Source organism: Rhynchophorus ferrugineus, unplaced genomic scaffold, assembly GCF_030347505.1.
Source record: "Rhynchophorus ferrugineus isolate W39M unplaced genomic scaffold, kcgeb_rfMv2 rfM2, whole genome shotgun sequence".
Taxonomy (NCBI): domain Eukaryota; kingdom Metazoa; phylum Arthropoda; class Insecta; order Coleoptera; family Curculionidae; genus Rhynchophorus; species Rhynchophorus ferrugineus.
This window is the reverse complement of record NW_027472581.1, coordinates 22,941,113-22,960,544: the sequence shown is the minus strand read 5'-3', so window position 1 is coordinate 22,960,544 and position 19,432 is coordinate 22,941,113. Positions and strand designations below refer to the sequence as shown.

The window sequence follows — 19,432 nt, the reverse complement described above, 5'->3', positions numbered from 1 at the left end:
ATTTAAAAAAAGTATGTACGGCGTACAATATTGGAATTGAAAGTTATTCAAATCAACCCCCGATAATTGCTTCCAGTTATCTAAAACATAATATTTCTTGCCCTAAACACCTAGCAATTACTTGTCTTTTAAGTACTAAAGACATTAAATAGAAAGCGCAGAGGGACAAATGTAATTTTAAAGTTAATTAGATAAATATTTCCACTATATAACGATCGACAAAATGTGTTGCATACTCGTTGTTTCTACTGGCTCCCTTCCACCAATAAGTGAGCCAATTCAAGACTGGCGTGAACTACTAAAAATAAATGCAAGTCTACGGTATAAGTTCTTAACAGTAACTTATAGCCAACTGTTATACAAGCTATCCGACCAGTTAAATTCGATAGTTTAGACATTTCCACTGATTATTTCTTAAAAATATGTTATTTTAATATTAGATATTTGCTCAAAAAATTACGCAGCTTTTTTATAAAGTATCACAATGGATAGCCCAAGTAAAAATACAGCCTGTATGAAGAAATGAACGGTTCAGGCCCTATAGTCCGATACTTAGTCTAGGTGGTTTGGTAAATGTTCCAACCAAACTAGAACACGAAAAGGTGCTGCCCTGTTGGGAATCGAACCCTCGACTTCTGCGTATGAGCTTAACGTTCTAACCAATACACCATAGAAACAGTTACCTACAATGTTTCTAGGACCTCTCATATGATATGTTTAGTTCTTAAAAAGCTAAAAGATTCTTTTAGATAAAAAGTATAACTATAACTTTTTGTAGCGTTTTCTTTGAATTAAACAGGGAAAATTAAAATTTCCATAGATTATTATTTGTTGATAATCAACAACACTATATAGCGCTTCAATATAATAAACGAAACTCAGTAACAGTATCCTAGACTATAACAACGTAATATCTATTGAAATGGGCGTTAATAAGCAGCATTCCTAGTTTCTATTAATTAATTATTGTTTAAAACTATAATACTAATCGCCAGTCAATTTGCTATATTTAACTATAATATTTATAGTACCAGATACAAGCAACTAACAAGTGGAATAAAATGTATCTGCTTCAGCTTTCATTATGTGATGTTACTAATTAGACAAATTAAAAGATCCAATCAAATAGAAACTTTCAGGATTGTTCAGCCGTATAGATATTGTTTTTGTTCACCAAACCAACATTTTGCTGATGTTTGCCAAACGAAATGTTGCAAAATAATGACACACCGCCAATTAACATTATTTAATTTAATTAGTTTAATCGCTGCAAGGAAAATTTAGGGTCAGGATTGTTTGGGTTTAAAAATCGATCTGTCAGGGCTTTGTTATCTTATACATTTATTTTAAGTATTTTTCAATTCATTGTTTCTTTACATATAGCCCCATTTTATAGCGAATTATTATATAATATTAAACTATTAATAAATAGTTTTCGCGAAAATCAAACAGTTCATCAAACACTTATTTTATAAAATTTATTGAAAGTTCTATTTCACTAATCTCGTGATCAAGAGGATCTCAAGAATAAGCAGCGATTTAAACATGGAGGCAAGGAATAAATAAACTAAAGTCGATGAAACTGACGAGCAAACAACGAACACAACATATTGTCAATGAAGGTAGAGCGGGGACTGCAGAACTTTAGAAGGGCAGAGCATTTTAGATGTGTCTAGACGTGTTGTCATGTAGACGAAATGTCATGTATTCACTGTGGAAATTTACATTTTCTATAAAAATGTGTAATGCTGTATATCATAATAATTTTTATTATCGAAATAATTTTAAAACAGAAGAAGGAAGATAATGCCAAAACAAGTAACAATGGCTGAATTAAGTTTATCAGCTCAATCAACACAGACTGAGAAGAGAAAATTCAAACGGCCATAGAAGAGTCCCTCCTAATGAGCGACTGAATAATTATTTTGATGGATTTACTATAGTGAAACCTTTAAATGCATAATTTTATAATTGCAGAAATCTGAGAATAAAAATCTAGAACTATGCTTCATTTAAAACATTCACACATATAAAAACGATCAATCAAAGTAGCTTCCTAGTTTAGACGAGAGTGTAACACCAATATTGTAATCAACAAATGATTGAACTTTTGAAATAACATTTTATCGGCCAGTGGTTGAAAATCTCCATCGACACGTAATTTCGACCCTTTAACACACCCAACTTCACCTAAAACACGCACATTACTCAAATAATAAATAATATTTTTTTGATATACTTTCAAGGTGATAGCCTTACTTTTCAATGAAAAGCACTTGACAATATGAAAATGTATTGCAGTGTTTAAATCTATACAATACTCCATTAAGACAATATAACAGGTCAATTGAAAAATCCCCGGCCTGACACATAGATGGGGCTATTGAAATTAAATCCATATGTTTATTAGTTAGCCATAAGCCTAAAGAGATGCGTGTATAAATTTGACAGCTTTCGGATCATTAGTTTGTGAATTATAGCATTTTAAGTGAAGCAACTTTTGTTAGTGTGAAACAAAATTGATAAAAAGGAATTTAGAGTGATGATAAAATATTGCTTTTTGAAGAGAAAAAATACAGTTGAAGCAAAAACTTGGCTTGATCCCAAGTTTCCGGACACTGCCTCAGGAAAATCAACCATCAAGGATTGGTATGCTAAGTTTAGACGTGGTGAAATGAGCACCGAAGACGGTGAACGCAGTGGACGCCAAAACGCAAAAGAGTTGTTACCGACGAAAACATTAAAAAATCTACAAAATGAATTTGAATGACCGTAAATTGAAACTGAATGAAATAGCAGACACTCTAAAGATATCAACTGAACGTGTACATCATATCATTCACGAATATTTGGGTATGAGAAAGCTCTGTGCAAAGTGGGTGCCGCGCGAGCTCACTTTTGACCAAAAACGACGAGTTGATGATTCGGAGCAGTGTTTGAAGATAATCAAGCGTAATAAACCCGAATTTTAGCGTCCATATGTGACAAAAGTCATAAGGGCCATCAACACCAACTATTCCATAGCGTTATTGGACTGTTTGAAGGACGAAATCGCCGAAAAACGGCCGCATTTGAAGAAAAAGAAAGTGCAGCTTCACCAAGACAATTCACCGGGTCCAAAATGCATGAATTGGGGTTAGAATTACTTCCTCATCCGCCCCATTCTCCAGATCTCAAAAGAATGCTCGCTGGGAAGAAATCTTCGTCGAATGAAGAGGTGATCGCCGAAACTACGGCCTATTTTGAAGCATAGGACAAATCGTACATTAGATTAATCTCGATCACTTTTTCTGTTTACATAAAAAAATGTATTGGAGAGTGAAGAAGAATTCGACGATTTGGCTGTAAACCGGATAGCTAGATTTATTTATTTCATGTATTATTTAAAATATAAGGTAATATTTATAAACCCATTTTACGTAACAATATATTATTATGCATTATTTATATATGAACAGTATACAAAGTAAAAGATAACTAGTGCAGTCTGAGCATACGTTAATTATTTATTTTGTTAATATATGCAAATATTAATATCATTATAACTAAATGGAGTATCTAACAAATTTAACATATGTTCAAAGTATGAACAAATATGTCTATCAGGTACTTTCACCTCATTGACGCTATAAGTGGCGATACCAACGTCATGCTGTATAATTTAACCTACCTCATAAAAATCTAATTGCGTCAAGTAATTACCGACATGACAATTGCAGTAAAATGCTACAAAAATATATGGCATATAGTCAGCATTGAGAATTTCTTAATGAAATATTTATATTTAGAATTCGATACGAAGTTATTATTTTGATTTTTTTATATCTACATAATATACAGTAGGTTGTTCAATAATCAATGTAAAACATAAAAATCGACTTAAACATGTATGAAATATTATGACATATATGTTTATTTATTTATATATATCTTTAGTAATTCGGCAGTAATTGAGTGAAATTTACTAGGAAGTTTTTACGCACATTATAGTCTATACTATATTTTAAATATATATACTGGATAATATACACCTATTTAGTAACTCACTCTGTATTCTCCAATCAATCTCATAAATTCTACAGTGATGATTTTAGCGGAACAATAGGAAAAAGTATCTGATCAAAATGGCATATTTATCTGAACTTATATTGATTGATTGATCAATTGTTTAATCCCATAAATATCAAGTAGTATCATTATATGTGATAAAGTTTTAAAAAAAGATTTAATTTGCTACTATAATATTATTTACTATCACATTCGATAAAAGTTATAACTTTTTATAATAATAAAACTTTTTGTGATTATATAATTTATATTATACACGATAAACCTCGTTAAAAAAATGCTTAAAATTACCAATAGCTTGAATGGGCACCCAACAATTTTGAATATTTATTTATCATATATAAACAGTAATATACATTGTTATATCTATTTTATGGAAAATATTCTATTAATCGCTGCAAAAGATGTTCTATCTATACTGGTATTAATAATTTTAGGTAATGAAAAAAAAACAATTAAAGTTAAATCTCCTTAAAATATCAAAAACACATGTTATGCGAGACATGTTAACTGCCAACTTTGTTATGTTTAATTTTTTGCATTTTTTAATAATATAATAATATAACATAATTTTACTATGACGAACCATTTTAAGGAAGAAAAAATTTAACGGCCCTTAGAAAAATTACAAAATTGCTAATGTATTGGATTAACTAGTAACACAATATGACTGCGGAGAAATGAAAAAAATTAATTGCGGATGAATACTAATCTATGATAATCAGAAATTTATCTTTGCTATCTACTAGTCATATTTCTACTAGGTATTAACAATAATCTACATTGTTAACTACAGTGGTTTTAACCCTTTAGTGATCTTTCAAGAGCAATTAAAGTTGCTCTATAGGTACTTTATTCCAGTATTTCGTGCACCTTCTAGATTATCACTAATTCAATTAATGACATACTAACAATTCGCAAATATTTTATATATGGAATGTAAAATATAACACTATTTCATTATATCTTGGATGATGTTGTTTTTCAAGGATATATAATAAAAATACTAACCATATGAATTAATAACAATAGGCTTGGCAGCCGCAATGGTTAAGGCAAGAAAGCGATCCTCCCGCAGCCACGATAATCAAGGGTTTGAATCCCGCCTGGGCACAGTTGTAAAGGTATACCCGCGATTATTTTTAATAATGATTGTCTATAGGCAAGAGTGAAAAAAATGACAAGGAAACCATCCCAGTCACACCAGTAACCAGGCTAGGTAAGACCGGATATTTTCGGGGATGGTTTCAAAGTTGGCCACTCTTCATTTAACTTAGGTTTAACTCCGAGGACCGTAGTTCGAAACCACACGTTTAATCCATATAAACACTTAGTTGGTTAAAAGGAGATTTTCAAATGTAACAAAAAATAAAAACAAATTAAGCCTACTATTACAATGCAAATACGATCAGTCAAAATATAACCCTCGCAAATAAAGAATCTGTATGTCATTTCTGCGAATGTTTACTTTCGACATTAGAAAATCTATAATCAATTTATGGCTTACTTTTATTGACATCATATTAATTATCTTTAATAGGAACGTAGCTAGTAAATGCATATAACCCATATCATTTGTTTCAGTTTTATTGCTGCTGTAAAAAGGTTACGATGACGACGTATAAAAATATAATAGATTAATAATACTCTCGTTATAATCCCTAAAATTTAGATATAACTATCACAACGAATATACTTATCTATTACAGTTTTTTTTGATAAATCAGTATATCAGAATATAATACCATATTGCTCAAAACAAAAGACCGGCGAATTGTTCACAAACAACTGACTGGCTATATAATGTATTAGTTATAGTTGTGGTGGTATAACTACTATAACTAAGTAAGTATAACTAGTATAACTAATATAGTCTACCCAAATCAGCAGTAAACATTGAACTCTAATGTTAAAATAAATGATATTTTTAACATTATTCTTTCCTTATTTTATTTGTATTAGAATGTTGTAATATATGAAAGCTAAATTGAACTAAAAGTCCACGTTAAACGCGACAATATTGCGACGTTTTGACGTCTTAAATTATACTTCCGATAGACTATATAATAGAGTGTTCAATACATGTTTTCATCTGATAAAGAAATATACTTTTGGGAAATATATACTGCTGTATGAATCCCGCACTCGCCTTGCTTGTGTATTAATGCAAGTATAACAGAACAGCAGTAATAAATTAATTGTAAATTAAGATTGTACTAAACATATCTGATGTAAGATGTAATTAACTAAAAAAAATTGATAAAGAATATCCGTCTTAGATCTTAGAGATTTAGGTTTCTTTGTATTTTTATTTTGTTATATTTGATTACAATAATTTAATATAATAAGAAAATTTTATCTGATTAGAACCGAACTATTTTAGTTATCTTCCGAAAAACAATCATGGTGTGTGATTAGCCTAGTGATTGGCGAATGCGCAACTTATAGACCATCCCAGAAGACATCCGATCTTACCCAACCTGGTTACTAGGAATGGTTTTCCTTAATGGATTTTATACCGATGTTTACGAACAATCAAAATTACAAATACTATACATAATTTTACTAATTCATGTTTTGGCGATATTCAGTGTTGCACCAAAAGCAGCAGTAAGGTAACAGTCCTGTTGTCTTAACTATTATCGCACCAAGCTGGCATGGTTTCTTGAAATATAAGACATAATTCACTATCTGTTTATACTTTAATTCAGAGCCACGGGTTGAATAAAACGAACGAAAAATAATGATACACCATATAAGTATGTTTATGGAAATCTATTGGGACCTAATCGTTATTAGATGAATATTCAAGGTAAACCAAAACGTATGTTGTATAGGCCACGTCAGTTATTTAGATAAGAACACCACATGGCTTAAAGAGGAAGTGTCAGAAATGACATTTAAATGATTCAATAATCTGAAGAATATTCGTTTAAAGTAGTGTTGGGAACTATCGACTATCGATTGATCGACTGTTTCAGTCGCTATTTTTGGTTTGACTGATTTTACTACTTTTGAAGTGACTGTCTCAGTCGACTGTTTTCAGTCGCTATTTTCGGTCCGACTGATTTTGTTACTATTTACTATCGACTGTTTCAGTCATTCTACTAGTTTCATTCGACTGATTTTTAACGATCTGGCTCTGTCGTTCTGGCCGTGACCTTGACAAAAATGTACCCAATTTATGCTTACATAGATTTATATGTAATATATATAGTTGTGTGAATTTTTTTGGTAGTTTGCTTGTAACAAAATACTGTATATTAGAGCAGCATTTTGGAACGATAATTTTCAAGATTGTCAATGCAATAGGGTAAAAAGATTAGATTAGCAGATTCCGTTCAATAATAAACAAAGCATTTACTTTAGTTAAAAAGTATTTTAGTATTTATGGTTATTGTACTTCTTTAGCTTTTAGGCCTTGTTTAAGTTCTTTTGTATTGTCTGTATTTATTATAGTATATTATTTAAAAATAGCAATTAACATATTAAAATACGATAAAACGTTTGTAATTATTCCATTTAGAAAGAAATTATTTAGATAGAAAAATTCCATTCATTTTTATGGTCCGACAGAGTATTCAAATATAAAAATAATTCTACTTCGTTTAAAATAAAATTATTATTTGCAAGTTAATAGTATTCAGTAATATTTGTTTCCTTTTTTTTAAAGTTAGTACGTGAAGGAATATGTACATCCCATCAAAATCATCAAAATATATTAGTACATATAAAATTAACTGCTCCAAGCAATTATCTCCGTCCTTTACTCTCTCAAAATTACTCAGGAAAGGGTTCGTACATCTTCATCTGACATCACTAATGAATAAAAATAGTCTAACAGTGCATTTGACTGAAAATAGTAATTACTATTTTCAGTATCTAGTTTTTTGACTCAGTCGACTGTTTTGCGACTATCGACTGCTTCGACTGTTTTCAGTCGATAGTTCCCAACCCTAGTTCAAAAATAAAATGATAAAAGGGCTTCAATTATATATCCCAAATAGACCAAATTAGTTTTAGCGTAAAATAAGAGCTTTTAGTATTTTAAAACTTTCACATTTCATAACTGGTATTGTCGGTGGAGTTCTAGAGATGTCACAAGGCTGTTGGTTCTTAAATGCATTCATTTGACCGGATCAAATTACTTACCAAGAGTAACGGATTATTCAGAAAAGAGGACAGATTGGAGCTGGATTGACAAGCTTTCCGCATTTGATCGAAGCATTCCTTAATGTAATTAAGTGGATATTCAGGAATAAGTAAAAGGTTCAGTAAAAAGTATATATAAGGTCACAAATGGTATGTTGTCTGAAGGAGCTCCATTAACATCCATGTTTTGAAAATTACCCTCGATTACTGATGCAAACAGCACAATTTAGCTTGGCTGGAAGAAGAAACTTCAGTTCAAGATGTATGGTCTCCAAAGGACCAATTTCATAACCATATCTCATTGAAATTTAGATAAAAACTGTGTAAAAGATAGTCCGAAGTGGAAAACGACCACAAAGAAGAAGGTGTTATCTTTAGCGGATACAGTTGTTCGAAGGAGCAAGATGAGCGAAAAGTAAAATTTAAAGTAAAAACAGTAAAAGTTTTAAAATAAAATAAAAGGTTTTAATGTTTTCAACTCTTCACATTTCATAACTTTGAATTAAAAAAATTATTCAGAAAAAATGTTCTTCTGAATAGTTATTTTTTTAGACATTAACCTTTAATATTAAATGTCTTGCCGAAAACGTAGTAATATGCAAAATTTTAGGTAATTATAAATAAACCTAAATAGATTAAGTATAAATATGTTTAATTACCTTAGATATTAGAATATCAATCCCACCAAGCTGCCCAACCAAATATTTCGATATTTAGATATTCAGTTTTCACTTATCCAGGACAGGTGCACTTTATCAGCTACGTCTCCGATTATCAATACTATTTCCTACAGTTTCACTTTCATCTAACAGGTGTTGCGCCGCTAGAGAGTATTATTTTATTACAAAATCAGTTTAGTTCGGCTTTAACAATTATCACAGAGCAAACATTTGTTTAATAATCCGTTGGTAACATAGTGCCGTGCGTCTATTCTTTTAAGACAGAACTATGTTATCTCCATACCAGAGTAATCTCTATTTTTTTTCATCAAAGCAGAATAAATAACTGATTGTCTGAAGAGAGAACAATACCCTTACATTTTTGTGAATGGTTACGTTATCAGTAAATAAGTTTTCAGTACGTACGCGGTTTGATGGATTTGTTTATTAGTGAGCAGCCTTGAAAATGTTTCGATTTAATTCACTTCTAAGACATACATAAAGTCTGTATTTTTATGTAACACTTTATATCTTGTGTAAACTATGTGTGAATTACCAGTACCCAGGAACAGTCTAAAGAAAATTGTTTTTGGTGCAAATTGATTCTAGGGACTTGTTGAAGTATAGGAGAGGATACACAATATATTAAAAAAAACAAGTGTAATTCCCTGTCCTATACGCAAATATTTTTTATTTAGTACATTATTACTAGTCGTCGATCACTTAAATCTAGATACATATATAGGAGGTCCCTATCTTAGTCCCTGGTCTAATAATATTTACGTATTAACTCAGCCCTTTTTCCCACCCTTCTCTGCCACTACACTACACTATATAAGATCAAATGATTTAATTATATTGAGTATGTGTCCTGCTCGGATGTTATCCAAAAATTATATTACTTCAATGTTGACATGAGAATGGAGTCTGTCCTCATGTCCTCTTGTTGTTCAACTGGGCACCTACAATGCTTGGATTCAAGCATTGGAATTCAGGATTCTGTTCTAAAAAATTTGTATTTTATTTATGTTACTCTTTGCAGAACATCCCCATAATTGAATTCCTTATGTCCATATAGGTTTTAATACTTGTATGTGTGATTTTCTTCCAACTGGAAATTGGAATTTGGGGCTTGTGCTGTCTGTAATTGAAGCAGCTTTAGGAACTTATGATGATGCTCCGTCATATCCCAATTGTGGGCTTTGACTTCATTGATTTTAAATTAGTTATTTTAACGTCAATGACCAAGTGGCGGCCAAGAAAGCTCACGACAGATGAAAGACATGACAGTGAATTAAACTAAAATCAAAGAACGTTTCGGGAGCTTTAAATTAAAAAAAAATATTTACAAAAAAATCACAAGAAATTTGAAAAATCTACATAAATATATATCAAATATAAACTGAACGTTAGCAATATATCCTAAATATTCGTTCTAGTTATAAATCAAAATGATTTTTGTGTAAGATTTAATTAAACACCATCTATCATATAATCCCACGCGGTTTAATCTGCATTAAAAGTTTAATTAAATATATTCAGAGATAATAACGCTGCCTACGGTATCGTAACATTGTTTAATAACTCATCAGGATTGAAAAACAGTAGTTGATACTACCCTAATAATATAAATAAAACACCAATCTGATTTATATTTCCTGTATTGTCTATTAATGTCTATTATATTCCAAGTTAATTAATATTCAAAACATACCTATAAAAATAACATAATCAGGCTACAGTAAGATAATACAGAGCTCACAATAAATAGTGTTAAAAATTGTCATAAATGATCCAACCAGCAATGACTCTCAGGTACCTTGGTTACTCTCGATTTTAATTTAAGAAAATTAATCAATATTTTTCACAGTCCACACTTATTTGGATCAAAACTCGATATCTTTCAAAGAAAAAAATATATATTGCTCATTCAAAATTGCTAATATTAGTATAGTTACATAATAACACCATGTGAATCACAGTTATTCAAAAAAAATGCATCCATAACAACGCATCAAAGTCATTATCACTGATTATCACTCAATACTCAATATATTACTTTTATTAGTACAATACTTATTTATAATATTATTAAAAAGGGTAAAAATATTGGACAACTTGAAAACTTACAATATCTCTCTAAGAACAAAAAGGAAAAAAAAACAGCTAAGAAAATTCAATTTAAGTTTAAAATGATTATTGATTTACATTTTTAGAATATGAGGTAAAAGTTAGCGGAAGAATTTATTAATATAGTATATTTATACTTAAATACAATTATATCTAATATAAATAAATAAATTAATTAATTAATAAAATATAAATAATAATAACTTTAAATTTTAATTAACTAAAGTAGAAGTCTCTGGTACTGTATCCTCTCGTGGGTATAAAGTTGAATGATATGAAGAATATCCAGGTCCGCTTAAAGCCAAATCGTGGGTAAAACCAATGTCCACATGAGTCCCTCCTTCATGAGGCCAGTGTCTGTCATAATGCCCTAAAAATAGCGTTAAAAATAAAATCAGCAATATTTAATTTAATAGTCTCGTATATAATTTAAAATCATAATTTACAATAAAATATATTCAAATTTAATATTTCAGGATACATTGCTTAACAAATATCTCCGGATTAGGCACATGTGCACTATCCTGCATAGACAACCATAGAAAAGATTAAACTATATGGCTTTCCTTTTCTAATGGCGGTACAATCTTTTCGAGTCGATAAAGTAAAAACAACAAAAAAATCTAGAATATTTATATTTTGTGTTACATTAATAATTCTATAGTAATACTAATTAAATTGTCGTGTTATTCTTGGTGGTTTAACATACATTGATTCTAATACATGGAAGACCAAGGGTAAGTGCAGATTGTAAGGTAAAATTTTTAAAAGTAGTAAAATCCAACAGCTTCAATTTTATTTACAGTGCGAATGTTAGCTGGCAAATTTATAACATATCATTTTCAACGATATCGAATAAGTATCAACATATGCCAAAATTTAATGATAATAAGAACAGAGAAGAAAATTATTCTTGTCGTGTTGGAAGTAGTCAATTTATTAATGAAGTTTGTCCATCAAGAATAGTAGCAAAAATTGTATATAGTAACTGGTAATAATTAGACATTTCTTTTAAACATAATATATTTTAGTAATTATTTCAATTTTATTTTATAGGTAAGATGTAGCTATAAGTTGCTGAGAGTGAAAGTCGAAGAATGTGAAATTCACAGAATCAAAGAAGAAATGAAACAGCATTTTGCTAAGATGTAAGAACAGTGTACAGTGATCCTATGAAATAATTAAATTTGCTAACAAAAGTAGACCTGGATCAAATAAACAAAATATAAAACTATCAACAACCCCCTAATGATCTAATAACAAAGAAAATACAATGAATTTTTATATAAAAGTATGGGTAAATGAATTGTTTTGTAAAAATAAGAATGTATTGACTGAGATTTCTTTCAGCTTAAGAATACGATCTTCCATTCGTTTTAGACTAGTAAATGTACAATATGTTAAGGGAAAGCTCGAGGTAGTCAATTCATTAATGAGGTTTGTGGATCAAGAACAGTGGCGATCATAGTTGATTTTTTGGAGAATTTAACTGCTTTCATATATAGTGGTGGCTTTTCATTTGGTTTTAACTAAATTGGCTGGGTTTGATTTAAGCGATTTTGGTCTTTTTTATGGTAATGTTTATTTATATGGTTCTTTGAGTTCTTATTAACTATGCAAATATGTTAATTAATTTAAATATGGTGCTTTTATAAAAATAGAAAGGCATATAGGAATTATTTTTATTATTTTTTTTATTCAATAATTTTTTAAATAAAATGTGTTATTTCAAAAAATGTTCAATATTTATTTCCCTCCTGATATATATAGTTTCAACATTAAATCAATTATTTATCAAATTTGTGTATATTTACTTATAAAAAATAATTTATATATAAAAAAAAGTAGATGAAGCTGTGTTCCAATATTCATTATTATTATTCACATTAAGAAAAGGACGTTCTATAAAATACAACAAACAAGGTGTAGCGGGAAGTTTCAGTTCCGTACTGCATTAAGGACACTATGTCTACTGACTTTTACGATAATCACAGCCTGACAAAATGATCATCCTGATATGAATTTGGACGCTTTACAATTAATTATATTAATGTTGAAAACACACTATAGGGCAAATGTTTTAACGATAAATGACAAATTCAAGGTATATTAACCAATGGATACTAATCAAATTCAAGATAGCAAGCCTTATGTCAGACGCTAGTTGAACCGGTTAAATTATTAGAGTTGATTAGACAATATTATCAAAACATTTCCAATAATGTATAAGGCAAAAACAGGAATATCAAATATAACCTCGACCATGAATCAACACAATTTACAATCAATGTAAATATACGTTTCTATTGATGCATTAAAACAAATACAAAAATAAACCAAACATTTCTTCATACGATTATTATTAATACTAACTTCAGGCTAAAATGGGCGGACGTTTTTTGGAGTTGTCTCTAATTTACTCACTCATCACTTAGTAAGCTGAATGGCAAATATTCAACCCAGATAAATCTAGCTCCAGGACTGAGGCCCACTGACTTATGTGAACGTATGTGGGAAGCACTTCACATTAAATCAAGAAGTTGAAAGGTGTATATTTTCACAACCTGATGACTCTGACTTCCGAAGACAAAATATTGGAGAATCGCTTGACCAAGTGTACTGAGATATAAAGGGAATATTTAGAAAAATTTAAATCATTTTTTAACTTTTTAAAAATAGCGATTTTTCATTGTTACTACATAAACGGAATTACTTTGTTGCCAACCCATCAAAATTATAAAAATTTAATTAATTCTAGATAAATTTAAAAAATTTAATTTACCTATAGTACCTGTATTTAGATACCTATCAATAAAATGCAACAAATAAATGTATTCCAAAATCAGCGGGCAATATTTTTTATAATACAATAAATCTAATTTCAATTTAAAGTTTTAATATAAACCGGAATTTTTAAAAATATATTCGCTCGATTTGTTTTTTTTACTAAAAAAGTTCTTGCTGTGTTACGGACACAATGGCTTATTCTTAGAGATCTTCCAATCGATGATCGACTTACGATTTTCCTTTTTCTTTGCTAAGAAAAAGCAAATATTATACGGTTGCAAAAAGTTTGACTGTAGTTTTTTAAAAGTAATATTCAATATCGTTCTGTAAATTGTTGTAATCTAAGTTATATACAAGTATATTTATATAATTCCTCATCAACATTCCGAAGTTGAAATGTATTTGTAATATTTGGGGACATTATGCATTAGTTTACGAAAGTATTCCTACTAATATCCAACAGTTTCCAAAATTAAATAAATTAATAAAAAACAAGAAGTAATTTTTTATATAAAATTAAGATTTCACAAAAATAGTTGCTATATAAATTCTATAATACATAGAATATAATAGGACCTTTGTAAGAAAATTATATATAATATTATTTCAATAATTAATATAATGTAATGATTAATTTTTTAATAATGACATCTATAAATATATTTAAATGATTATTGCAGTCATCAAATATTTAGAAATCGTTGAAGTAACATCGATTCTTAACATATATCCATAAAAATAAAAAGGCCAGATCGATGTTTAAATTAAAAAGAATCAATCTATGTATGAGTTGTTGAAATTCATTTTTGTCTAAGAGTTTCCAATATGACATTATGAATGGATTCTAATAGATTGATCTAATGATTGATTAGTGTTGGAAACAATCGACTGAAATCGACTATCGACTGTTTAGTAATTGACTATTTTTTACTATCCACTGTTTCAGTCGCTATTTTTTGTTCGACTGTTTTTACTAGTGACTGTTTTCAGTCACTATTTTCGGTCCGACTGATTTTATTACTATTTATTATCGACTATTCCAGTTGTTTACTTTTAGTTACTATTTTCGGTTCTACTAGTTCATTCGACTGATTTTAAACAATGTGGCTGTGTCGTCTTAGGCGCGACCTTGAAAGTAATGCGCCGAATTTATGCCGTCGAAATATTTTTTGTAGTTTGCTTGTGAATAACCATATATTGTAAATTAATATAGCAGCATTTTGGAACGCTAGTTTTCGAGGGCAAAAAAATTAAATTGTAAATGATAAACAGTAAGATACTTTTGACTGGCATAATAGGTAATACTTTGGGCTGGTAAACTCACGATTTTTGCCCAAGCCTTTTGTTTGTCAAAACTTTTTTCCTAAAATCTTGAAAAGTAAAATTATTTTATTTAGTATTTATGGTTATTGAACATCATTAGTTTTTAGGTTTTGTTTAAGCTGTATTGTACTATTTATATTTATTATAGTTTGTTATTTAAAAATAGCAATTAATATATTAAAACACGATAAAATATTTGTCGTGTTATTATTTCAGTCCTTTTTACAAATCCACAGAATATTCAGTATAAAAGTAATTCTACTTCCTTTAAATTTATATTATTTATTACATGTTAATAGGAATTAATTTTTTTTCCTTTTCTTTTTTAAAGTTAGAACGTGAATGAATATATATATATACATCTCTGTCTCGCTTATACTACTCTTGGAAAATATAAACACATTTGAAATTAACTGCTCCAAGCAATTATCTCGGTCCTTTCCTATCCCGCAATTTATACAGATAAGAATTCCTACGTCTTCGTCTGACATCACAAATGGAAAAAAACAGTCGAACCGTGCATTTGCTGAAAATAGTAATTACTATTTTCAGTCGCTATTTTTTTGACTATCGACTGTTTCGACTGTTTTCATTCGATAGTTCCCAACGCAAGTATTGATAAACATACCCATCGAGATAATAGCGAATGTAAATGAAATCAACAAGATACACCCACAAAATTAAAAATTTAATGAAACACATAAAAATTATTTGAGCAGTTTCATCAGGAATTTTATTTTAATTTAGGGAGACTTATTAAAACAAGCTTCAGTTATGGTTCTTTTTATATATACACAATTAATATTGAAACAGTTAGATTTTTCATAAACTGGGAATTAAAAACTCCCTGGATACCTGCGATTATTTTAATATATAAATATTTATAATAAAAAATATATATATTTATAATAAAAAAGGAGAATATTTTAAAAATTAGGTCATGAGTAGTAGATTCAATCAAAGTAAGTTTGTAGTGTTTATATTTACATTTATCTGAACTCATTTACATTTATAAAAATGGTAAGTTTTGCTTGAAGTGTGGTATTGATAAATATTGAACGGTGGTAAATTAACAATTACCAAACAAAATTAAAAAATATTGTCACAAAAATTGATCAAAAAACAAATATTTCCATGAATTTAAAAATGAAACGATTTATCTTTACGAAAAGAGATTTGTATGCTATTTTGGAAAATTGAACAAAATCGCCATGTTGCATAGAATAAAATAACCATAAAATGGCCGCATATAGGAGTGAGGCATAGATGAATATTAAATAATAACTCATTCAACACAACGAAGTTGTAACTTAATAATATTGCCAATTGTGATAATTTTTTCTTTTTTTTTTAACCTGCATGATGCTCAGAATTGCAATACTACAGATTTCTCAAGAGATGGGACAATCTTCATTATTTTAGGAATATGTTTATTGTTTTATACATTATGTATCATAATAAAACCCTTGTATTATTTAAACTGCTTCAGAGCTTAAGCACAAGATAAAATTGATTAAACAAAATTAGAGACATTACTTTACTAACTTATTGGCTATCGTAAACAAATACAGTGCAACAATTTTTGATCAAGTATAAACCAGCTTTATCATGGAAATATAATTTTGATATACATATCACATTTTCATATATTACATCATCACATGTATTTTGATCAGTGATATTTATTGATGAAAATGCGTGTTCACATTAATGTAAGTAACTGTTAATCTAATCTAAATTTGAGAGCCTAAATATTCCTCTACATAAATCAACAGTTTTCCATTAAGTATTACTCTAGTAAGTATTACTATTAGTAAGTAAACCTTGAATTCAAAGGTTGAATCATCCTTTTCAGAATCTAAGTTTCATTTCTTGTTAGGCCAAAAATTTGAATGTTCTGTAGTATATTATACTACTTCGACAATTCCAAACACAAAATATCATTAAATATCTGTTGATGTCAATTGAACAAATTAAACGAGGTATTGTTACAAAAAGCACCAGCAATAAGGAGTAACAGACCAAAAATGATCCTCTTGTCTTATAACACTCGGTCACACGTTGCATGAGTTGTGAAGGATACAGTGTCATAGCTCAAATGAGATGTTTCCCACCAAATGTACTCATTTGATATCACGCCTTTTAATTACCACCTGTTTAGATCGATGCAACATGGCCTGACTGTTACAGGATTCCGAAATATTCAAGAAATGCGATTGTTAGATTGCTGTCGAACCGTCATTCCTTAGACACGATATCGCCATGTAGCCATAAGGAAGGAAAAAGTTTTTAAACTGATTTTTAAATCGTCAAAAATTATTAAAATATACGCAACCCTCATAACACAGAATAATTTCCATAATTTTTCAAATGGCGAACGCCTCGAACAACACTCCTTTAAATTTATTGGTCTAATATCAAATCCTTATCATTGATAACGATAAGGTCTTTTAAAAAGCACTCAATCTAAATTTAGGCAAGTATCCTATGGAAGCAACATTTAAACTTTCATTGTATAAAGTATATGAAAAAGTACTGCACCTGAATCTATCGACGGATCAGTATCAATATCAAACGAGAAATATATATCGTTCCCATTTTCCTCTGTCCCCTGATCAAAATCTACACCGTCACCGGTGGTATCGTAAAACCATCGAGGTAAACCAAAGAACGGAAAGCTCGGAAAGTGCGCCACATCAAGTGCATAGTCATTATAATATACTTGGCCATAGCATTCGATATAATTCTTACAAGGAGCGCCAGAATGTCCCGCTGAATATAAACCATAATTCATCTGGCTGGTCGCTATTTTCTTCAGTCCATTTATAGATGATAGCAGGAGAGCTAGTTTCGCTAATAGTAAAGCTTTACCGCCTAGCACGGCCAGAAATTGAAAACCCATAGGGATAACGATAAAACCAGCAGCAACCAGGCCAAACATCATCAGTTGACTCATCATACTATCTTTGCGTCTGTGTCGAGCTGAAAAGTTTTATAAAACGTTAAAATATTTTTCGTTTAATATCACACCTTTTGCTACTAACCTTCGCTTTTCGAATAATTGCCAATGCTAAAACTTCTCAGTTTTATTTTTAATAATCTGGTCTTAAAAAAATTGACGATTTTTCTCCGCCAATCGATGCTTGTCATCAGAGAGCTGGAACGAGTCGCGTTCATTGAACGGGTTCTCCTGAAAGGAAAATTAATTGGCTTTAATTGGTGACGGCATAATTGAAATCACTGAAGATTTCGTCGACTGGATAACGAATTATTAGTACTATAAAATCAGTTTTGAGTTTTATTCACAATAAAAGACCACTTAATTGGTAATTAATAGCTTCGTTTTAATGTTAAATATCCCGTTAACTTTGTTATATACAGGTATAATAAGTTTGAGTTTGTTTATTTTTCATGTCTCATGTTGTTGTTTCCTTTTTGATAACACAATTTATATCTATATAATTGATATAAAGAGGATAGGGACAGACATAAAGTGTTTATATAAAATAATAAATTAATAAATAAAATTAATAACACAAACAGGGGTTAAAAGAAAAAATAGTGTATACGTATACGTGTAATAGTACAATTTAAAAATGAGCACAAACATAACGAATTAGAGGTTCTATCCAGACAGTACCCATACCGAAGTGCTAATGGTTATTTGGTCAGTAAAACTTAACTTAGCATAGGCTAGATTCTGTAGAGAAAATCGATTCCTCGTAGAAACCCAAGGAGTATAAAATTTTGCAGCCCATACTTAGCTCTAACCTGGGAGAGCCGTGGACAGTCGTTGGACATGTGGTAGACTGAAATAGGGATATGATGACAAAATTCACAGTGAGTAAGCGGGCTCGAAATCATCATGTGACCGTGCGAGAAACGACAGAGCTACGGCATGGTGTCAAAGGGAAGGAACAAAGAGAGTAGAAAAAATCAGCTTAAAGCTCAAAGAGCCTGTTGTGGTTGGCCTCCTGGGCCCAACTGCGTTGTATCTTGTTCGTTGTGGAACAAGAAACGAACGGGATAATGCCGATTTAGTCGCACTATCCGCGCGTTCAGGGATCCACAGTATACTTCTCCTGATGCCATTCAAATAAAGGGTATGAATAACTGACAGTGAGTTGGTGACCATACATTCCAAGAAACATTCGAGAGCATTTCGGAAGTCGGTAAGGATTGGCCATTCTTTGAAGGATTGTGTTGTGATGTAGGATAAAGCTTTGAATATCGCGAAGAGTTCAGCGGTCAATACTGAACCCTGTTCAGGTAGCTTGAAACTGAATTCCCGGTTGTTAATTTATAAATGCTTA

General features: G+C 30.1%; 1 protein-coding gene and 1 long non-coding RNA gene across 2 annotated transcripts in view; one reads left to right on the top strand and one right to left on the bottom strand.

The window, feature by feature from the left end:
* Window positions 1–10,524: 10,524 nt before the first annotated feature.
* The window catches only part of Osi23 (DUF1676 domain-containing protein Osi23), a 52,243-nt gene continuing 43,335 nt past the window's right edge, over window positions 10,525–19,432 (bottom strand). The window contains exons 4-6 of the mRNA XM_076396777.1: window positions 18,164–18,309; window positions 17,661–18,101; window positions 10,525–11,379 (exon numbers count right to left, since the gene is read on the bottom strand). Coding sequence (XP_076252892.1) covers window positions 11,222–11,379; window positions 17,661–18,101; window positions 18,164–18,309 — 745 coding nt within the window. The 3' untranslated portion in view covers window positions 10,525–11,221. The remainder of the gene's footprint in view (window positions 11,380–17,660; window positions 18,102–18,163; window positions 18,310–19,432) is intronic.
* LOC143191568 (uncharacterized) lies at window positions 11,558–12,650 on the top strand. The gene is made up of 4 exons (XR_013004547.1): window positions 11,558–11,746; window positions 11,815–12,000; window positions 12,066–12,306; window positions 12,415–12,650. It is a non-coding gene; the product is annotated as an uncharacterized LOC143191568 (long non-coding RNA).